The sequence below is a fragment of the Nycticebus coucang genome, chromosome X (assembly GCF_027406575.1).
Source record: "Nycticebus coucang isolate mNycCou1 chromosome X, mNycCou1.pri, whole genome shotgun sequence".
In the NCBI taxonomy this organism is placed as follows: domain Eukaryota; kingdom Metazoa; phylum Chordata; class Mammalia; order Primates; family Lorisidae; genus Nycticebus; species Nycticebus coucang.
The window spans coordinates 14,157,131-14,178,070 of NC_069804.1; the positions used below are offsets into that span (position 1 = coordinate 14,157,131).

General features: G+C 40.6%; 2 protein-coding genes across 10 annotated transcripts in view; both read left to right on the forward strand.

Moving 5' to 3' along the window:
* The window catches only part of CA5B (carbonic anhydrase 5B), a 68,846-nt gene extending 62,342 nt beyond the window's left edge, over positions 1–6,504 (forward strand). For all 6 annotated transcript variants that reach the window (XM_053580388.1, XM_053580389.1, XM_053580391.1 and 3 more), the window contains one exon: positions 2,270–6,504. In XM_053580388.1, the coding sequence (XP_053436363.1) occupies positions 2,270–2,449 (180 nt within the window). In that variant the 3' untranslated portion in view covers positions 2,450–6,504. The remainder of the gene's footprint in view (positions 1–2,269) is intronic.
* The window catches only part of ZRSR2 (zinc finger CCCH-type, RNA binding motif and serine/arginine rich 2), a 35,105-nt gene continuing 20,086 nt past the window's right edge, over positions 5,922–20,940 (forward strand). The window contains exons 1-6 of one of the 4 annotated variants that reach the window (XM_053580382.1): positions 5,922–6,011; positions 8,998–9,215; positions 9,626–9,705; positions 9,961–10,008; positions 15,140–15,215; positions 19,979–20,087. In XM_053580382.1, coding sequence (XP_053436357.1) covers positions 5,973–6,011; positions 8,998–9,215; positions 9,626–9,705; positions 9,961–10,008; positions 15,140–15,215; positions 19,979–20,087 — 570 coding nt within the window. In that variant the 5' untranslated portion in view covers positions 5,922–5,972. Of the gene's footprint in view, positions 6,012–8,997; positions 9,216–9,625; positions 9,706–9,960; positions 10,009–12,526; positions 12,586–15,139; positions 15,216–19,978; positions 20,088–20,940 lie in introns of those variants that run through there. The other 3 variants (XM_053580384.1, XM_053580383.1, XM_053580385.1) reach the window with 3 other exon arrangements.

Sequence of the window (20,940 nt, forward strand, 5' to 3'; positions counted from 1 at the left end):
TAATTGGGTGTTGTGGCAGGTTCCTATAGTCTCAGCTACTCAGGAGGCTGAGGTAGGAGGATTACTTGAACCCAGGAGTTTGAGGTTGCTGAGAGCTAGGCTGATGCTATAGCACAACAGTTCTCAACCTATGGGTGTCGCGACCCCTTTTTAACAATGAAAATACATTGCGGCATTAGGAAGGTTGAGAACCACTGCCATAGCACTGTAGCCTGAGCAAAAGATTGAGACTTTGTCTCAAAAAATAAATAAATAAATAAATAATAAAACCATCACAATAAGAAAACAATAAGTTCAGAAATATGTTCAAATACATATGAGAATTTATTTTATGATAAAGGTAGGATCTTAGCTCAGTGGGGGGGGGGAGATAGAATATTTAGCCCATGCTTTTGGGGAACAACTGAGCAGACATTTGGGGGAAGAATTAGATCCACCATTCAAATGTTACACAAGAGTATATTCCAGATATATTAAATGTAAAAACTGCCACCATAAAAGTACTATTTTGCATAGGAAAATCCTTTTATACTTCCTTATACTTCCAAATGAGGAAGATTTTCTAATTATAAGTCAAAACCAGAGGTCTTAAAGAAAGGAACTAGTAAATTAGATTACATGATTTTTTAAAAAAAATCTATGTGATGAAAACCACTGTTAACAATGACAAAATATAGAGCTTGGCTCCCCATAAGCCTATGCTTTGTGACCTATACATTTAGTCTGCTACTATCCTTCATATTAGGAAATTGATCTAACACTGAAACATAAATAAGCAAAGTAAGTAGATCAGAGAGTCAGAGGACCATGTGAGGACTTGACAAGTAAAATTTCAACACAAAAAATTTAGTAAGAAAAAAATTCAACCTGTCATCTATAATCCTAGTCATCTATAATATGACCACTCTGGGTTAATCATTGTTTGGGTAATTCCTTTTGGTCGTTTATCTAGTGTATATAAATATGCACAATTTTTGTAACCAAGTGGAATCATTCTGTATATTTTGCTGCTCTTTTTACTCAGTGATGCAATTAATATAATAATATTAATATTAGAGCTACGAAATGAGCTAGTATATTGTCCTTGAAAGTAACACTAAAGATAATATTTTAGTTTTAAGGACAATATACTAGTTCATTTTGTAGCTCTAATGTTGTTTATTATTGGTTCTTGGGCTATTTCTAATATTTTGCAATTAGCTGAATAAAAATAAATATTAACTACTTGTACAGCTTTCTTATTAGGGAGGGTATATGTGTCATTTGCAAGTACAGCCCCCGTGTTTGGTGTTTGCCTCCCACCCTAGTTCTGCCTTTTCAGCCCTACGTGGCCTGATGTCTTTGTTCCAGACGACACTTCCCATGCTTGCCTGCTGTGCTCCAGGCTGTGTTCTTCAGAGCTCCAGTGAGCCGGATTGACTCAGGGGAAATGTTGTGAACGGTTTTCCAGTTGGCTTGAAGTGAAGTGTCCCATAACATGGTTGCTCAGAAAGCCCAGGGGCTATGATTGATGCACTTGCCACATCAAAGAACAAGCCCTTGTTACTTTGGGCTGCTCCCTTTGCATTGAGCTGCCCTGTCCAGTACATAAGCCATTAGCCACATGTGACAGTTTAAATTAAACATAAGTAAATTCAAATTGTATTAAAATAAAAAAAACAATTCCTCAGTTTCGCTGCCACTTTTCAAGTGCCCAGCAGCTGTATGTGGCTGGCGGCTACTGAAATGGACTGTGCAAAGGACATTTCCATCAGTGCAGAAAGTTCTGTTGGGTAATGCCAGCATGGAATGTCCCACTGCCAGTTAAGACATCTATGTGCTCTGCTTGCCCATAAGGGCCAGGAGCAGTGAATGATCAATAATGTACTTTCTATGTTAATAATTTAGTTAAATTCAGAAAAACCCACATTCTTTGTGCTGCTACTTTACGCATCAGGGAAGGCTTTAGTAATGGCTCATTTAAAGATGAGGTTCCTGAGAATCAAAGTGATAAAGTAACCTGTCCTTGCTAAATAGCCCATATGTGAGGGACAGGACGTTTGCACCCCAGTCTTTGGATGCCAAGCCCTGCTGATTTCACCACCTGCTGTAGCTTCTGGGCACTTGATTCTCTGTCAGGTGATGAGGGTATTCTTACCTGGAAACAACTTCTCCTTCTATATCTAACTTGAGATGAATGTTTCGGAATTGTAAAAATGAAAGTAATTTACTCTCAAGGGAAAGCTGGTTTTCTATTGAACTAACTTATACTTTGTATTTCTATTTCTAGCTTGAACAATTTCGGACCCTGCTTTTTACTTCCGAGGGAGAGAAAGAGAAAAGAATGGTGGACAACTTCCGTCCCCTACAACCCCTGATGAATCGCACTGTCCGCTCATCCTTCCGGCACGATTATGTGCTGAATATACAATTGAAACCCAAGCCTGCAATCAGCCAAGCGACCCCCTAAAACATTTGTATCTAGGTGGTATTTTGCTTTAATACATGCTAGCTTTCAAAAAATTGTTAACTAGACTATTCTAAATACCTGCATTTAGTAATGTTTATAGATGTGCATTTCGTGGTGTGGGAGTACTTCATCAGTCTTTGAGGAGAACTATTTGGTAAACAAATTCTTTTTGGTTGATAATAATATTTATCACTGAAGTAATAGCAAGAGACACAAGTTTTTCTTGCAGCAGCCTGTTGGGTAACACCAGCATGGAATGTCCCACTGCCAATTAAGACATCTGCGTGCACTGCTTGCCTATAATGGCGAGGAGCAGTGAATGATCAATAATGGTAATTGTAATGTCTTTTCATGTCTGATTTTTTTTTTGAGACTCTATGGCCCAGGCTAGAGTGCCATGATGTCAGCCTAGCTCACAGCAACATCAAATCCCTGGGCTCAAACAATTCTTCTGCTTCAGCCTCAAGAAGCTTGGACTACAGGCACCTGCCACCACGCCCAGTTAGTTTTTTCTATTTTTAGTAAAGACAAGATCTTGTTCTTGCTCAGGCTGGTCTCAAACTCCTGAGCTCAATGGACCCTCCCATCTTGGCCTCCCAGAGTGCTAGAATTACAGGTGTGAGCCACCACGCCCAGCCCATGTCTGACATTTTTGAGCAATCTTTTTGTTTATATCAGTTACCAGTTCTGTAGAGTTATAAGCAGAGATTATAAACAAAATGTTTAACAACTGGTAAGGCACAAACACTGACCATCCATAGCTCAGGCCTTTTAGAAACTGCCACAGGGCCCAGACTGGTATTTCCTGGCTTAACATAGGAATATTTTGAAATACAGTAGTTATCTTTTATTTGAAAACATGACTGTGTATTCTTTTATAAGGGCTTCTCAGTGAGTATGTTTGCCCTAGTCTTTAGTTGTCATTGTTAGTATATGATATGCTTGGTTGGCTCAGCGCCTGTAGCACAGTGGTTACGGCGCCAGCCACATAGACTGAGGCTGGTGGGTTCGAACCCAGCCTGAGCCAGCTAAACAACAATGATGACAACTTCGACAAAAAATAGCCAGGTGTTGTGGCAGGCGCCTGTAGTCCCAGCTACTTGGGAGGCTGAGGCAAAAGAATCACTTAAGCCCAAGGGTTAGAGGTTGCTATGAGCTGTGATGCCACCGCACTCTACTGAGGGTGATAAAGTGAGACTCTGTCTCTAAAAAATAAATAAATAAATAAATAAATAAATAAATAATGAGATATCACCTCACATCCATTGTGATGGCCACTATCAGAAGACCAGATAATAATAAGTGTTGGGAAGGGTACAGAGGAGTTGGACCCCCTGTGCACTATTAGTAGGAATGTAAAATAACTGAGTCCTTATGGAAAAGAATACAGAGGATCCTTGAAGAACTGAAAGCAATTACCCTATGATCCAGCAATCCAGCTTCTGGGTATATATCCAAAAGAATTCAAAGCAGGATCTTGAAGAGATATTTGTACATCTGTGTTCATTGCAGCATTATTTGCAAAATCTAGGGGGTAGAAGAAATCCAGATGTCCATCAACAGATGAATAGGTAAAGAAAATGTGGCATATACATATAACAGAATATTGTGCAGCCTTAAAAAGAAGGAAATCCTGTCTAATGTACCACGTAGGTGAACCTTGACATTATGCCAAGCAAAATAAGCCAGTCACAAAAGAACAAATATTGTACAATTCTTCTCATGTGAAATGTCTAAAGTAGTAAAATTCATAGAACAGAAAATAGAAAGGTTGTTGCCAATGGCTGGGGAGAGTTGGGGTGGGGTTTGAGTTTAATGGATACAGAGTTTCAGTGTTGTAAAATGAAAAGTCTAGAGATCTGTTACACAACAATGCAAATATACTTAACACTTCTAAACTATGCACTTAAAATGGTTGAGATAGTAAATTTTACATGCATTTTTACCCCAATTATGAGTCAAAAAAATTCAGTAGGAAAAAAATGGAGGCTGGGTGCAGTGGCTTACGTTTGTAATCCTAGTTTGTAATCTGTGAGGCTGAGGCAGGTGGATTGCTGAACTTAAAGGTTCGAGACCAGCCTGAGCAAGAGCGAGACTCCCTCTCTAAAAATAGCCAGACATTGTGGTGGGCGCCTATAGTCCCAGCTACTCGGGAGACTGAGACAAGAGAATCACTTGAGCCCAAGAGTTTGAGGTTGCTGTGAGCTGTGATGCCGAGGGTGACAAGTGAGACTGTCTCAAAAAAAAAAAAAAATGGAGTTTTATGTATAAGTTTAGAGAAATATCTATTCTCTAAAAATGGCAGTTGTGGAGGGGTGAAGACTTTTGAATGTGTGCCCTAGGAAAGGCATAAAATTCCTAGAAAGATAAACATGGCAAAAAAAAAAAAAGTCTATGTTAACTTTCTGCAATTCACCTGTTTCAAACTATGTTTACCTTTAAAAGCGTGAACACATGAGATATTTATGTTCCAGGGCACACAGGCTTTCCTTCTAGCCCTCTTGCAAACTCTTGGGGCAAAACTATGCTGCAGTGAGTCTTCCAAATGGAAAGGAATAATAATATGCAGAATGCCTGACATGCCCTTATATCTTAGAGATACAAAAGATGCATTTACAGTGCAGGTAGGTGTCCTTGGTTTACCATTCCTGATTTACTTATACCTGGTGTTCTAGTGTAATTATTAACAGCACCCTCTTTTTCTTTCAACCCTATCCTGGTCTGCACAATAAATTCTTGGTCACTTTCCCTGTAAAGGCTATGGAAACTGCCTGGAGGTAGTTTCTTCCTCCATGTCTTAGTTATATAGTTATATGACCCTAAAAGGGGCACTGTAGATTCCCTGGCTACTGATACACCTAAACAAGAATTTTTTTGTTCTTGTCTTTTATGCTCTCAAAAGTTTTTTACTTGTGCTTTCCTAGACATGAAGGTGGAAAATGGGTCTAAGTCTGTCAAAGGTCTTGGGAAAGAAGTTTTTAATAAAACTGATGGTCATCTTCATTAAATAATATTTGACCAAACTCTTTATTTGCAGTATTAATGGGTGGGGAAAGACTTTCCCACCTATTGTTTTGGTATATAAGATGTCTGTAAAATTAGTGAGACATCCTTTAACATACAAATCAGAAAGCATCTAGAAAGTTCCTAAGGGATTTACTAGAGAAGCAGTAAATCAGTGGATTTACTGATTTTCTAGCAGTGGAAAGAAGCAGCCAATCTTCTTCAGCTCACCTCATTCAGTCCACGGTCCAGTGCACAGTCTGTTGGCATCACCACACAGGGGGAACTATGAGCCCCTTTCCCAGGGCTACATGGTACAAAGCAGGTACACTGTGCACTGGTTACCAACTTGTCTCGGTCCAGTGAGACAGAATGCACTCACACCTAATAAGTTACATGAAGCAGGTTTATTACTTAAACACAGACAGCAAGAGACAAAAGAAGCCAAGGATCCATTGTGAGCTGGAAACCTAAGGCTCAAGAGAGCTGCCTTGGGTGGTGTGGATGGAGTCTCTACTGCATGTGCCCCACTTGCACTGTGGCTGAGGGATCCCAAAAGGTAACTCACCCTGAGTTATATACCTCAGGGACTACATATAACTTACTGGGTAAAGCTTTGAAGAACATCCTGCTTCCAGGGGAGAGAGGAACAAAGCCTGGGCCATCCCAGGCAGTTCCTCTCTAATTCAAGATGTTACATTACCTAGGAATAACAGAAATAAGGTCTGGGCTGTTCCAGGCAGTTCCTCCCTATCTCAAGATGTTGCATTCCCATTGCAGTCTGCAGTTACACTCAGGAATGACAAGCAAGAAAGGGGGAATTTGTCTTGCACATGGGTTAGGGGAAAGCTGGCTGTTTAAAACCAGGTATCCACCCCAAAAACATCTAGGAAGAAGTCTTTCCCTATTAAATTCAAATGATGGTAGTTATAGTTTGGAAGTGGAATTGGCTTTTAGACTTACTTCTGTAATGAAATTAATTTAAGCAATTCAAGCCCGTTCCTGAAAATGAATTCAGTGGTTAATTGTTGAAAATAAATGTCGAACTTCTATAAGAGAAAATTTACAGTCACTTCTAACTGATGATAAAACAAAATCTACATCTGTATCTTTTTTATAATTAGGAATTAGGAGTGTCTTCCTAGGAGATATTCTTACTTATTGTTCTGAAGTGAAACTCTTGCCTGATTCATAAGAAATGTTAGAGCAACCCAAACACTGATGCTTTCAGAATGGCAGCAATTCTCAGCATAAGTTTTGTCATAGGGACCAGCAAAACTGATGACTTGCATAACTACAACATTCTATGCTACTCAGGACATTCTCCAGTTTTAGGACACAACTACCAAATCTCTGCCTTCAAAGAGTTTTAAGATTTAGTGCAAGAAGCAGACAGGTGAAGACCATAATGTGCGGTATATAGTCATAGGTGTTACAAAAGGTGAGATACTTGTTCTGGGAGCACAAGTAGCATCTAACCCAGTTTTGAGGGGATTAGGATGTTTTCATGCCAATGGTGGTGGTGGTGGTGGTGATGATATAACAGCTAAAGTTTGGGGGACATTCACTATTACTAGGCACTGTGCTAATATATAGTATGGGTTATCTTATTCAGTCTTATACAATAAAAAGACTTGTAAGATGGGAATTATTACTATCTTGATTTTTACAAATGATAAAACTGAGAAATAGACATGAAGAAATTTACTCAAGATCACAGAGCCAGGCTGAGAGCAGTGGCGCATGCCTATAATCCTAGCACTCTAGGAGGCCAAGGCCAGTGGATTGCCTGAGTTCACAGGTTCAAGACCAGCCTAAGAGCAAGACCCTGTCTCTAAAAATAGCCACACGGTATGGAAGGTGCCTATAGTCCCAGGCACTTGGGGGGCTGAGGCAAGAGAATTGCTTGAGCCCAAGAGTTTGAGGTTGCTGTGAGCTTCGATACCGTGGCACTCAACCTCAGGGTGACTGAGTGAGACTCTGTCTCAAAAAAAAAAAAAATTTAAAAATAAATAAAAGATCAGAGAGCCAACTACTGGTTCTCGGGACAAGGTCAACTTGGAGGTAAAGGGAAATGTGTGTTGCTTCAAGTGTTTGAGTAAGATGTGGTAGAGTGAGGCTTTATGCAGGATTTGGGCTGCATATATCAACAATTCTGATCAGGGATTAGAAGAAGCAGGGGAAGTTTAGTAATTTGGGTATCACAGCTATTTTAATTTGGAGGAGAAAGGAAACAAAGGGAGGCCAGGGAAGTTATTAAATCACTCAAAAGATGGAGGCTATTAGCCATTTTGAAGCTGTACTGTGTCCTTGAAAAAAATTTCATCTCAGTCAGATTATTAGCAGAGATGATTTTTACTTTTCCAATCCGTACTCTCATTGCCTCTATCTAATTTATCATCACCTCTGACCTAGATTATTGATATTCCAGATTTATCTTTTAATCCTTCATATTGCAAACCAGAGAAATTTACCAAAAACATAAATATGACTGCAACAAGCCCCTATTTGAAGGCTTTCAATGGTTCACTGTTGCCTACAGAACTTAATTATAGCTCTTAGTATGGCATACCTGGCCCTCCTCCGTAACCTAGTCCCTCAGCCCTATCCTGCCTACTGTATTCCGTGGTACTCTCGAATTACACTTCAAATACGATTGCCAAAATACTTGCTGTTCCCGGAGCATTCCATTTTCATCTTTCAGGGCTTTTGCCTATGCTGATCTCCCTGTAACCTCATTCCTACCCTTCTCTGTCTAGGTAAAGGCCATTGTCCTTTAATACTCAACTTAATCATCACAAAGGTCTCCCCAAATTCCCAGGCAGACTATGTTAAGTAAACTTCAACTTTGCGCCATATCATCTTTTATTTATTTATCTCAGAGTCTCACTTTGTCACCCTCGGTAGAGTGCTATGGCATCACAGCTCACAGCAACCTCCAACTCTTGGGCTCAAGCGATTCTCTTGCCTCAGCCTCCCCAAGTAGCTGGGACTACAGGCACCTGCCACCAACGCCCAGCTATTTTCAGAGACAAGGTCTCGTTCTGGCTCAGGCTGGTCTTGAATCTGTGAGCTCAGGCAATCCACCGCCTCAGCCTCCCAAATGCTGAGATTACAGGCGTGAGCCACCGCGCCCGGCTGCACCATATCATTTTATTTATGGATTGGGTCTTCTTTGCCCCTCGATTGTAAAGCCCTCTGGGGCAGAGGAGAGACCTCTCCAGTCCTAGGAGTTAGATTTACAGGAGAAGCCCCGACAGGCGTGACTAGAAGGGGGCGGAGTCCAGAGCATTGTCTGAGGCTCTGATAGGTGAATCCGCGGAAGGAGGCGAAGCCTGGAGAAGTTGGAAGGGAAGCAAAGCGAGCATCTCTGTATAAAGAGCCTTCAAGAGTGGTTGTGAGAAAGGGGGGAGAGGAGAGATTTTAGCCTGGCTACACAAGGTCCTTCTATGGCAGGAGGAGAGATAGTAATAAAGCCGTCGGGGAGCGCTGCGGAGGGAAGCATTACTTTCAGGGCGGCCTAAGAACCGCAGAGGATTTTTCAGGGAGGAGACATTTGTTCGAGCTCGGTTTTGGAAGAGGAGCCACCCAAGAGAACCTCCCATCTTCTGATTTTGGTTCGGGCCAGGCGGTGCCTGCAGCAGTTGCGCTTGCGTGCGCCCGCCCTGCTAGTAAATCCGCCTTTTCCGGCAGGGTCTGCGGGGCGGAGCAGTGCCGTCAAGATGGCAGCGCCCGAGGAGGTAGTTTTCCCACAAAAACCTAGGTAAGCTTCGCCGAGGGACATGAATGGGAAAAAAGAGGGGACCAAGCGGGCCGAGCCTGGGCACGCGGGAGGCGCAGGCAGGGATGAACAGGAAAAGGAAAATTAAGCCAAGCAAATGAGCCCCAGAGGCAGCTCCTGCCCTACCCGATGGGCGCCCTGAGCTGTCACGGGCGTCTGGGGGCTGAGTGAAAAGAGGAGAGGGACAGGTAGCAGATGGAGCATAACTGCCGTTTAGGCGTGGAAACATGAGACCGTGGTAGATGCATGTTAAGTGTGTAAGACGAAGGGAAGCAAGCTATATCTCTCGGGTACTTGCGGGATTTCCTGTCTCTGGGTGCAGAGGAGAGGGGAGCTCTCGCAGCATTTCGGGTGCAGCGGCTGACACCGGTATGTCCGTCTTCATCTTTCAGCCACAAAATATACAGGGCTGCTCTGAAGAAGGAGAAAAGAAAGAAACGTCGGCAGGAACTCGCTCGATTGAGAGACTCAGGTAATAGACTCCTCATTCCGTTTTCTGTGTTTGAAATTGCTCCCTCCACTCGCGCCCTGACTTGGGGCCCCAAGTGTCTGAAGAAAGTTAATATTGTATCCTATGAATTGCAGTGGTTACTGTCTTCGAGTAAAGTTGTTACAGTAGATACACTTTAGAAATAATGTTAACATACTAATGAGGACGAGGAAACGCCTTGGACAATTGTTGCCTACTGATTCGGTGTAAGTCTATATTAAGTATCTAATGTTACAGATGCAAGCAGCATGAACTTAAGCAGCCAGTACAGTCCTTGGACACATAGTAAGTATTTAGTGAATATTTGTCTTTCTAAAAGTAGCAAAAGTCCAATGTTCTCTTTAGACGATTTGCAAGTTTTTTCTCAAACTTGAGTACTGTAAGAGACCTTTGTTGACTCTTCTTCATGCTGAGGAGGAGGAAGAGGAAGGGCTGGTCCTGGTGTCTTCGTGGAGGCAGAGGTGGAACAGGTGAAGGAGGGGGACTGGGAGGCAGAAGAGGCAGGAACACGTGGTGTCACTTTATGGATATATTTATTGTATATCATAACTTATGTCTGATTTTTTTACTTTTCATTTCTGTAAAAATGTTTCTATGTGGTGGCGATCTTTCTCCCAACCATTTGCTTTAGTTTCACTGCCCATATCAGAGAAGGGTCCATGTCATAAAAGAAGTCAAAAGCAGTCTGGCGTAACTGGAACCCTTCTGCCGGCTTGTCCAATGTCAGTCTGTTTCCTGGCACTGCTTCTTCCACATCCTCTTCTTCATTGTCTGCCACCGGTTCTAAAGCACACGCTCCCATCAAGCTGTCTTCTGTGAATTCCTCTGGTGTGGTGTCTCCAAGATCCATACCTTGAAACCCTTCACGCCCTACTTTTTCTTTTTTTGCCATATCCACAGTCTCGCGTACCATGTGCAATGAGCCTTAAAGGTCCTTATGAACCCTTTGTCTAGAAGAGGCTGATTTAGAGATGCTGTGTTTGGGGGCAAGTAGACCACTTTAATGTTTTTAGTGTTGAACACATGGGGTTGTGAGTGGCCAGGGGGCATTCTCCAATATCATAAGAATGTTAAAAGGCAAAATATTTTCTGACTTCAGAGACAAAGCATTGCTAGAACAAAACCACAAAAATTGTTCTCATTGTCCAGGCCTTCTCATTGTGCAATCTAACAATTGGAAGCTGGTGTTTCTTTTCCCTTCAAGGCTTAGAGGTTAGCTACTTTATAGGTAAGGGCAGTCTTGATCATAAATTCAACTTCATTTGCACAAAACAGTAGAGTTAGCCCATACTAATAAATGTTTTTTGAGGAATGTTTTGTCCAGGATAGGGCAATTTTGTCTACATTAGAAACCTGTTCAGGCAGATATCCTTTCTTTTCAATGTTTTTTTAGTGGCATCTGAGAACTCATTTATTCCTGCTTCTCCTGTTTTTTTTTTTTTTTTTTTGAGACAGAGTCTGACTTTGTCACCCTCCATAGAATGCCGTGGTGTCACAGCTCACAACAAACCCAAACTCTTGCCTCAGCCTCCCAAGTAGCTGGGACTACAGGCATCCACCACAATACCAGGCTATTTTTTTGTTGTAGTTGTCATTGTTGTTTGGCAGGCCCAGGCTGGGTTTGAACCTGCCAGCCCTGGTGTATGTGGCTGGCGTCCTAGCTGCTGAGCTACAGGCGCCGAGCCTATCGTGACATTTTAAAAGCCAAACCTCTTTCAAAAATTATCAAACCATTCTTCGCTGGCATTATATTCGCCAGCTGTAGATTCTTCACCTTCCTTTTGCTTTACCTCGCCATATAATGACCTCGCTTTTCTTGAATCATAGAGTCTATAGGTATGCCTTCCTTATAGTAATCCTGTACCCACAGAAAACTGCACTTTCAATCTGAGATAAAAAAGTACTTTGCAAAAAGTGCAAGGTTTTCACGCCTGCTAATGTAGCTGCCGTGACTTCATAAATTTCCTTTTCCTTCTCCCCTCCCCTCCCCTCCCATCCTCTCTGCTCCCCTCCCCTCTCCTCTCCTCTCCTCTCCTCTCTTCTCTCTCTTCTTTCACCATCCTTACACTGGATGTGTTTATCTTGAAATGGCAGGCATTTGCAGTGGCAGACCTCAATCTCTGGTACATATCAAACAATTCAACTTTTTCTTGTAACGTCATGATTTTGCTTCTTGGGAGCACTTCCAGCATCACTAGTGGCACTTTGTATAGCTCCCATGGCATTATTCAAAGTTTACGGTATCACACTAAATATGACGAAAAATACTCTAGAGATCACTTTTTTTTTGCAGTTTTTGGCCAGGGCTGGGTTTGAACCCGCCATCTCCAGTATATGGGGCCGGCACCCTACTCACTGAGCCATATATGGGGCTGGTGCCCTACTCACTGAGCCATAGGCATTGCCCTCCAGAGATCACTTTTTACTGCAACATAATTTATCGGAAAGGCGAATTGCTTTCTCGGAGTTCACATGACATTTTAAGTGGATACTCATAACATTTGAGCTCACCACAATAGCAATAGTAGGTGGCTATGATATTATTACAGTAGCACAGTATGTATACACACTACAGTTAATTTTATGCAGTTATGATTTAATACTGCATGTTTAATTTGTTTGCATTTTCCTTGACTGTGAATGGTGCCATGTATGGTCTATAAGTATAAATTTTGTTAAATTTTAACTTTTTATAATAGATTTGTGTATATTTTATGGTAATGGTAAAATAGATTGCTGTCTACATATATTTTGTGCAGTTATGACATACCTAACTTTTTCTTAATTTTTTCAATGCTTCTAGGTTGCAAGGTTCATCTTCGAGTTTTTTCAAATTGTCAGAAATCTCCAAAAACTTTCCCAGTATGTTTATTGAAAAAAATCTGCATAGACCTATGTGGTTCGAACCTGTGTTGTTCAGGGGTCAACTGCATTGTATCGATATGTATTGATCGTACGTGAAGGAAAAATGCTATACCGAAACTGTTAGCGATGGTCTCTGTGGATTGTGTGAGCTTAGTTTGGGGGGATGGGGAGTTGAGTGAGTCAGTCAACAGATATTTGTAAATATCGTCTATGACCATGCCATGTCTGACCTATGGTCATAACTCTAAGTCAGTTATATCCTATGTTCCAGGTTCTCTGGCCCTTTGTTACATTAGATCATTTAATTATCTGAATAATTAGTTATTTTATATGATTGCACTTATTCTAAATTTTTGCCTATTTTAACTTAAGGTGCTGAAATAATAAAGTTTACTTAAGAAAAGTAAATTGTTATAATTATCTAGGACTAGATGAGCTTTTGGTTAAGGCAATACTTGATATATGTGACAAACACAAATCTTTCTCCTTGAGCCTGAGTTCATCTATTATCTCTGTAGGATCATTTCATTTGTCCCCCATTTCTCTTCCACTTTCACTGCTTTGTTTCCCTCACATTTAAATTTTGAATAGGATAGAATATATATTTCTAGTCTATTAAAAATCATTTCACCATGTTTTTATTTTGAAATGTTCTAATCTATAGAAAGTTGGAAATAATAGTGTAGTAAATCCAGGCATGGTGGCTCATACCTGCAGTCCTAGCATTTTGGGAGGCCAATGCAGGAGAATTGCTTGAAGCCAGGAGTTGGAGACCACCCTGGACAACATAGCAAGACCCCATTTCTATAGAAAATTTAAAAAGTAGCTAGGCATGGTAGTGCGTGCCTGTAGTCCTAGCTCTTTGGCATACTGAGACAGGAGGATTGCTTGAACTCAAGAGTTTGAGGTTGAGCTATGATGGTACCACTGGGCAACAGAGAGAGACTCTGCCTTAAAAAGAAAAAGTACAATATATACCTATATGAACCCTTAAGCTAGATTTGCCAATTATTAACATTTGACTTTTTCTGTCTCTCTATGAAGAAAGGTACATACATACAGATTTTTTTCTGAACCCTTTGCACAGCAGTTTCAGATACCACAGCACCTCCCCCGTAAATCTTTCAGCCTATAACTCCTAAGAATAAGGACATTTGCTCACAGAATCATAATACCAGACTTGCACCTGAATAAACAAGCAGTAATTCAGTTGTAAGCTCTACAGGCTGTACTTACACTTCCAAAAGCTCAAGCCAGTTATTTTGTGGAATGCTGGGCATTCTGGATTAGTCTTGTCATGATTAGCTTCAGGTGACACTTTCTGTGACAAAAGATTATTCAGAGTGGAGGCTGTAAACTTCTCAATTACATACATCACAAGGCCCATCATGTCAGGTTGTTCTAATCCTAATGATGCTAATTGTGGTTTAAGTGTTACTCATCAGATCACTTCATTGTAAAGGTACATTTTTCCACTTTGTAATTTGTCCTGATCTGTGGGAGTGATATTTTGTAGTGTAAATCTCCCCTTCCCAATGTTTTTAACATCTGTGTCTAAATTTTTTGTTCTATTTTAGTGAAGTCAAATTTATTCTTTTGATTGATTATGCTTTTGGTGTCATGTTTAAGAACTCGTTGCAAGTCTTAGATTTCAAAGATTTTTGTCCTGTATTTTTTCTAATAGTTTTATGTTTTACATTTAACTCCATGATCCATTTTTTAAAACTTCAAAATATTATGGGGTACATATGTTTTGGTTACATGAATTGCTTTTGTACTGTTGAGTTTAAGTTATAAGTGTGCTCATCCCCTGGATAATGTGTATTGTACTCATTTAGGTGTGAATTTACCCCTCTCCTCCTGCCCCCCACCTCCTTGTCTAAGTTTTTATAACAAGGGGCTGCAAAAGTGATGATTTTTCTACATAAATCTTTCTATATGTTTAAGTTGCCATGCTTCTGTAAAGACAGATGTTCCTTCCCACACCTCCACCACCTTTTTGCATATCTATGGAACCACTGATTAATTTTTTAGTTTAATGTGTTGTCCAGTAACATCATTGCTCTTTTTAATGCTTACATTGTACCAAATAAGGGTGGTTAAAGCCCTTAATATTAGAAAGTTTCAGAGATAGGTTTTTACCATAATTATAAAGATTAAAGATTGTATGTATTTTTTTCCTGAAGGTTTTTCTTGTTTGTTTGTTTTGAGTCAGTCTCACTCGGTCACCCTGGTAGAGTACAGTGGTGTTATCATAGCTCACTGTACCCTCAAACTTCTGGGGTCAAGTGATCCTCTTGCCTCAGCCTCCAAAATAGTTGGAACTATAGCTGCACACTACTGCACCCTGATATTTTTTCTAATTTTTTAGTAGAAACAGGGTCTTGCTTTTGCTCAGGCTGGCCTTGAACTCTGACCTCAAGCAGTTTTCCTACCTTGGCCTCCCAGAGTGTTAGGATTATGGGCATGAGCCACCACACCCAGCCTTTTCCTGAAATTTTGATCAAAGATTTGCAATACTCAGTTTAATAAACCATTTTAATTTCCTCAGGACTCTCACAGGAGGAAGAGGAAGATGCTTCTATTGAAGAACAACAACTAGAAGAGAAGTTGTTGGAGAGAGAAAGGTCAGTGTTAATTGAGATACTTAAAGTGAATAAAGTTATTTTGGAATATTATCAGCCTTACTAACTAGTACTGGTTTTCTGTATAAAGTCTTGTACAAAATAAGTCTTATTGGCTCGGCGCCTGTAGCTCAATCAGCTAAGGCACTGGCCACATACACCAGAGCTGGTGGGTTTGAATCCAGCCTGGGCCTGCCAAACAACAACGAAAACTACAACCAAAAAAAAAAAAAAAAATAGCTGGGCTTATGGTGGGCTTAAGCCCAGGAGTTGGAGGTTGCTGTGAGCTGTGATGTCACAGCACTCTACCCAGGACGACAGCTTGAGGCTTTGTCTCCAAAAAAAAAGTCTTATTAAATACCATGTATAAACTATTTAAGTCTCTAGCTGACAGGCTAAAACTAGGTGTTATCATTTTTTTAAAATTGAGACAGAGTCTCAGTTTATCACCCTCTGTAGAGCACTGTAGCCTCATAGCTCACAGCAATCTTAAGTGATTCTCTTGCCTCAGCTTCCCTAGTAGCTGGGACTACAAGTGCCTACCACAATGCCTGGCTATTTTTTTTGTTGTTCAGCAGGCCCGGGCCAGGTTCGAACCCATGAGCCCCAGTGCATGTGGCCAGCGCCCTAACCACTGAGCTACAGACACCCCCATTATCACTTTTTTTCCATAGTGAAATCAGATACAGTTTTATTTATTTAAGAATTTATTATCGGGCGGCGCCTGTGGCTCAGTCTGTAAGGCGCCGGCCCCATATACCGAGGGTGGCGGGTTCAAACCCGGCCCCGGCCAAACTGCAACCAAAAAATAGCTGGGTGTTGTGGCAGGCGCCTGTAGTCCCAGCTACTCGGGAGGCTGAGGCAAGAGAATCGCTTAAGCCCAGGAGTTGGAGGTTGCTGTGAGCTGTGTGAGGCCACGGCACTCTACCGAGGGCCATAAAGTAAGACTCTGTCTCTACAAAAAAAAAAAAAAAAAAAAAAAAGAATTTATTATCACTTTTTTTAAAATAGAAATATTCTTCACTGTTTTTGCTAATTTGTAAAGTTTTTGCTTTCCTTTTTTTTTTTTTTTTTGGAGACAGTCTTACTCTGTCACCCTGGGCTTGAGTTCCATGGCATCATCAAAGCAATCTCTATCTCCCGGGCTTAAGTGATCCTTCTGTCTCACCTTCCTAAGTAACTGGGACTACAGAAACCTGCCATGACACCCAGCTAAGTTTTTCCATGTTTAGTAGAGATGAAGTCTTGCTCTTGCTCAGGCTTGTCTCAAACTCCTGAGCTCACGGGAGATCCTCCTGCCTCGCACTCTCAGAGTAGTAGAATTATAGGCGTGAGCCACCCTGCCTGGCCTGTAAATGTTTTTGAAATAGGAAAAAACCCAAATAATTAATAAGTGTAAGAAGTGAATGGACTATAATAAGTCTACACACCCAAAAATAGTCACTGTTAAGAAAGGAAGTGTAAATGTACATGTGTGTTTCTATAATGATATGATATATACATTTTTCTATAAATTGCTTTCTTGCTAAATACATAGTACATACATTTCATTGTTGATGCTGAGATCTAATTCAACCATTTTAATGGCAACATAGTTTCCACTGTGCGGATCTAGCATAATTTATCCTTTCTTTATAATTTATTCATTCATAATTTATAGTTCTTTACTGATGGACTTTCCGGTTATAAAGTTACTTTTTATATACTTTTATATAAAAAGTTGCAGTGGGCAGCGCTTGTGGCTCAGTGAATAGGGCACCGGTCCCATATATCGAGGGTGACATGTTCAAACCCAGCCCCGGCCAAACTGTAACAAAAAATACCTGGGCGTTGTGGTAACTGTAACAAAAAATACCTGGCCTGTAGTTCCAGCTACTCGGGAGGCTGGGTCAAGAGAATCACCTGGGCCCAAGAGCTGGAGGTTGCTGTGAGCTGTGATGCCATGGCACTCTACCGAGGGTGACAAAGTGAGACTCCGTCTCTCTAAAAAAAAAAAAAAGTGGCAGTGAGTACCCCGTTTATATATCCTTGATAACTGTCCTACTGTTTCCTTAGAAAAATGACTAGAAATTGGTAGTATCAAAGGATAAATGTTAAGCCCATGCAAAATGTTGATGGTAGAAAAGGCATCTCAGTTTGCGGTTTGCAGCCTTTATTATAGTGAATAAAGGCACCCATCTCCCTGTACCTTCACTCACACTAGGCATTATCAAATGTTGAAACTCATACAGTGAAAAACTACATTTCATTGTTTCAAAGGCACATTTCTGAACTAGTAAGGTCAAGCATCTTTTTATGTGTTTTATTATCCATAGGTTGCTTAAGTCTTATACCTTTCTCTTTTTGGATACATTTTTTAATTTGTAAGTAATTTTGTTACTTGATGGATTTTTTTTTTTTTTTAAGACAGAGTCTTGCTGTTGTCTGGGCTGGAGTGCCATGGCCTCAGCCTAGCTTACAGCAACCTCAGACTCCTGGACTCAAGCAATCCTCCTGTCTCAGCCTCCTGAGTAGCTAGGACTATAGGTGCCTGCCATAACACCCGGTTAATTTTTTGTATTTTTAGTAGAGATGGGGTCTTGCTTTGCTTAGGCTGGCCTCCAACTCCTGAGCTCAAGGCATCCTCCTGCCTCAGCATCTCAGTGTTGGGATTATAGGCATGAGCCACCATGCCTGGCTATGATTTGATTTTTATGACATCTTTTCTCATGATATCTGGCCTTGCTGTCTGCCTGAAAAAGTTCTCCCGTATCCCAAGATGATGAAAATATTCTGCTTTTTTCTTCTCTTAGTATTTTTCAGAGGGTAGTTTTTCTCAAATGTGGCACACACCAATGTGAATATATTTAATGCCACTCAACTAATTATCAAAATGCAAAAAAAATAAAAAGAGCAGTAGTGGGCTGCGCCCGTAGCTCAGTGGGTAGGGTGCCACCCACATACACCAAGGCTGGTGGGTTCAAACTCAGCCTGGGCCAGCCAAACAACAATGACAGCTGTAACAACAACAAAAGAAATAGCCGGTCGTTGTCTTGGGTGCCTGTCGTCCCACCTACTCGGGGCTGAGACAAGAGAGTTGCTTAAGCCCAAGAGTTTGAGGTTGCTGGAGCTGAGACACCAAGCACTCTACCGAGGGCGACAGCTTAAAACTCTATCTCAAAAAAATAAATAAATAAATAATTCACATACATGTATCTTTGTGTATTTTTATCTTTATTTTGTATGAGTTGCATACTACTTTACTGAAAAATGGGAAAATTATATGAAAATCCTATATGGTGTTATGTCCTATTTTAAAACAGATGTATAGTACATTCAAGTTACTACATTTTAACATTTATAACATTTTACTTTTTTGTGGTTTAAAATTATATACTATTTGGTTTAGTTATATACAGTTAATATATTCCCCAGGTAATTTGTAAATCAGGGTTCTGAACATTGAAACATCTATATGATACTCCCAAACATGCATAGGAACGTTGATATGCAACACACCAGCTTCTACCATGGCTAAAAGATGTGTTCCTGGAATCTGTAGGTTGGAAATGTAACATAATTTCTCATAGAATATTTAAAATTGTGGTTAGCTTCCCCAGGTGGACATAAAACCGTATTTAACTCCTAATATTGCTGAAGTAATATAGAACCATTCCTCATATTTCATTTTCCTTTTACAAATTCAGTAGAAAAATGAAATCTAGGTTGTAAGCACCTGTTTGGCAAATAAACTCAGGAAATCTAATCCTCCTTTAAATTAGAGACTTGTGATACTGGCTGTCTGAGACACTTGAAATATCACTCTTCATGACTGGTTAACTTAAAAAATAGACTAGACTGGGCGGCGCCTGTGGCTCAGTCGGTAAGGCACCAGCCCCGTATACCAAGGGTGGTGGGTTCAAACCCGGCCCTGGCTGAACTGCAACCAAAAAATAGCTGGGTGTTGTGGCGGGCGCCTGTAGTCCCAGCTACTCGGGAGGCTGAGGCAAGAGAATCGCTTAAGCCCAGGAGTTGGAGGTTTCTGTGAGCTGTGTGATGCCATAGCACTCTACTGAGGGCCATAAAGTGAGACTCTGTCTCTACAAAAAAAAAAAAAAATAGACTAGACAGTTGTTAATTTATTTTTATAACTTCATCTTTTCTTAAAACCTATAGCTTTCTTCTCTCTTCTGGAGTGTTCAGAAAAATTTTTTAGACCCTATAGCTTCCTTTATTTTAAAGACATAATCATAATGTAGTTTTATTTTCCTTCATTCAGCAGTTTAGGTGTTTGGAGGCAAACCACAGGAGTCTCTTAACTGTGTGGAGTAGTAATCCAAAGGTTAATGTCAGAAGATGCCAGGTTTTCAGAGTGATGCAATCATGGAATTACCACTTTTAAATGCATAAAATAGGAAGAGTAATACTTTCTGAAGTGAAAAGCTAGATGTTGCTTTGAAACTTGCTACCCACTTTATTGGTACCCAAAATCACGGTGATCAGCCTGAAGGGAATGGCATAGCATCCTTTTTTGGTAAAAGATATCACAACTAAACACACCTATGAAGTGTAAAATAGGGATTTTGTTATTACCATTTGGGAAGATGGCTACTGACACTTAGGGCTTTCCTTCTCATTTTCTTAACCACAATCGACTACTTTATTGAGAATATCTTTCATGCTATTTAATTAGTCCCCAAACGTGTCATTTTGCTCCCTTATGTGTATGTATGTATTTGTAAATTAATGCCTATTTCTTTTATTTGATTATATCGTTATATTGACAGGCAAAAATTGCATGAAGAGTGGTTGCTGAGGGAGCAGAAGGCACAAGAAGAATTCAGAATAAAAAAGGAAAAGGAAGAGGCAGCTAGGAAACGTCAGGAAGAGCAAGAGGTATGATATTAATCACATAACCAGGGAACCAATTAATTCGTTAACCAAAATAACTCTCATTAAGAGTTGCTTATCTTCTTTTTTTTGTTTTGGATCAAATGGTGATTTTATTTTTAATTTTTTGAAGAGTTACCATACCACTTTCCATAGCAACTGCACCATTGTACACTCCCACCAGCAACCTACAAGAGTTCTAATTTCTCCACATCCTCCATCAACATTTGTTATTTTCCTAATTTTTTTTATAACAGCCATTTTAATGGGTGTGGCAGGATATTTCTTTTTAGTTTTGATTTGCATTTCCGTAATGAATAGTGAGGTTGAACGTCTTTTCATCTGCTTATCAGCCATTTATATATCTACTTTGGAGAAATGCCTATTAAAATCCTTTGCCCAATTTCTAATCAGTTATTCATTTTCTTGTTGTTAGGTAGATAACTAGAAATCTTGGCTCTCCTGGAGAAGGAGACAAGGGCACTAGTGCCCCCCAGGCCTCCATTTTGGTGCCTCCCACCTTAATTTTTTTCCCAAGTGATTGCTCACATCTGGGAAGGAAGGAACACCCTAGCAATCTACCAATCAGAACTTAGCATGCCAACTGCGAAAGGATGTAGAAGAGTCTCTAACCTAGAACAGGTACAATACAGTCTTAAAGGTCACCTAGAACACCCTTAAGACTAATTATGTTGGCTTAGCACCTGTAGCTCAGGTGGCTAAGGCGCCAGCCATATACACCTGAGCTGGTGGGTTCGAATCCAGCCCAGGCTGCCAAACAACAATGACAACTACAACCAAAAAATAGCCAGGCATTGTGGCAGGCACCTGTAGTCCCAGCTACTTGGGAGGCTGAGGC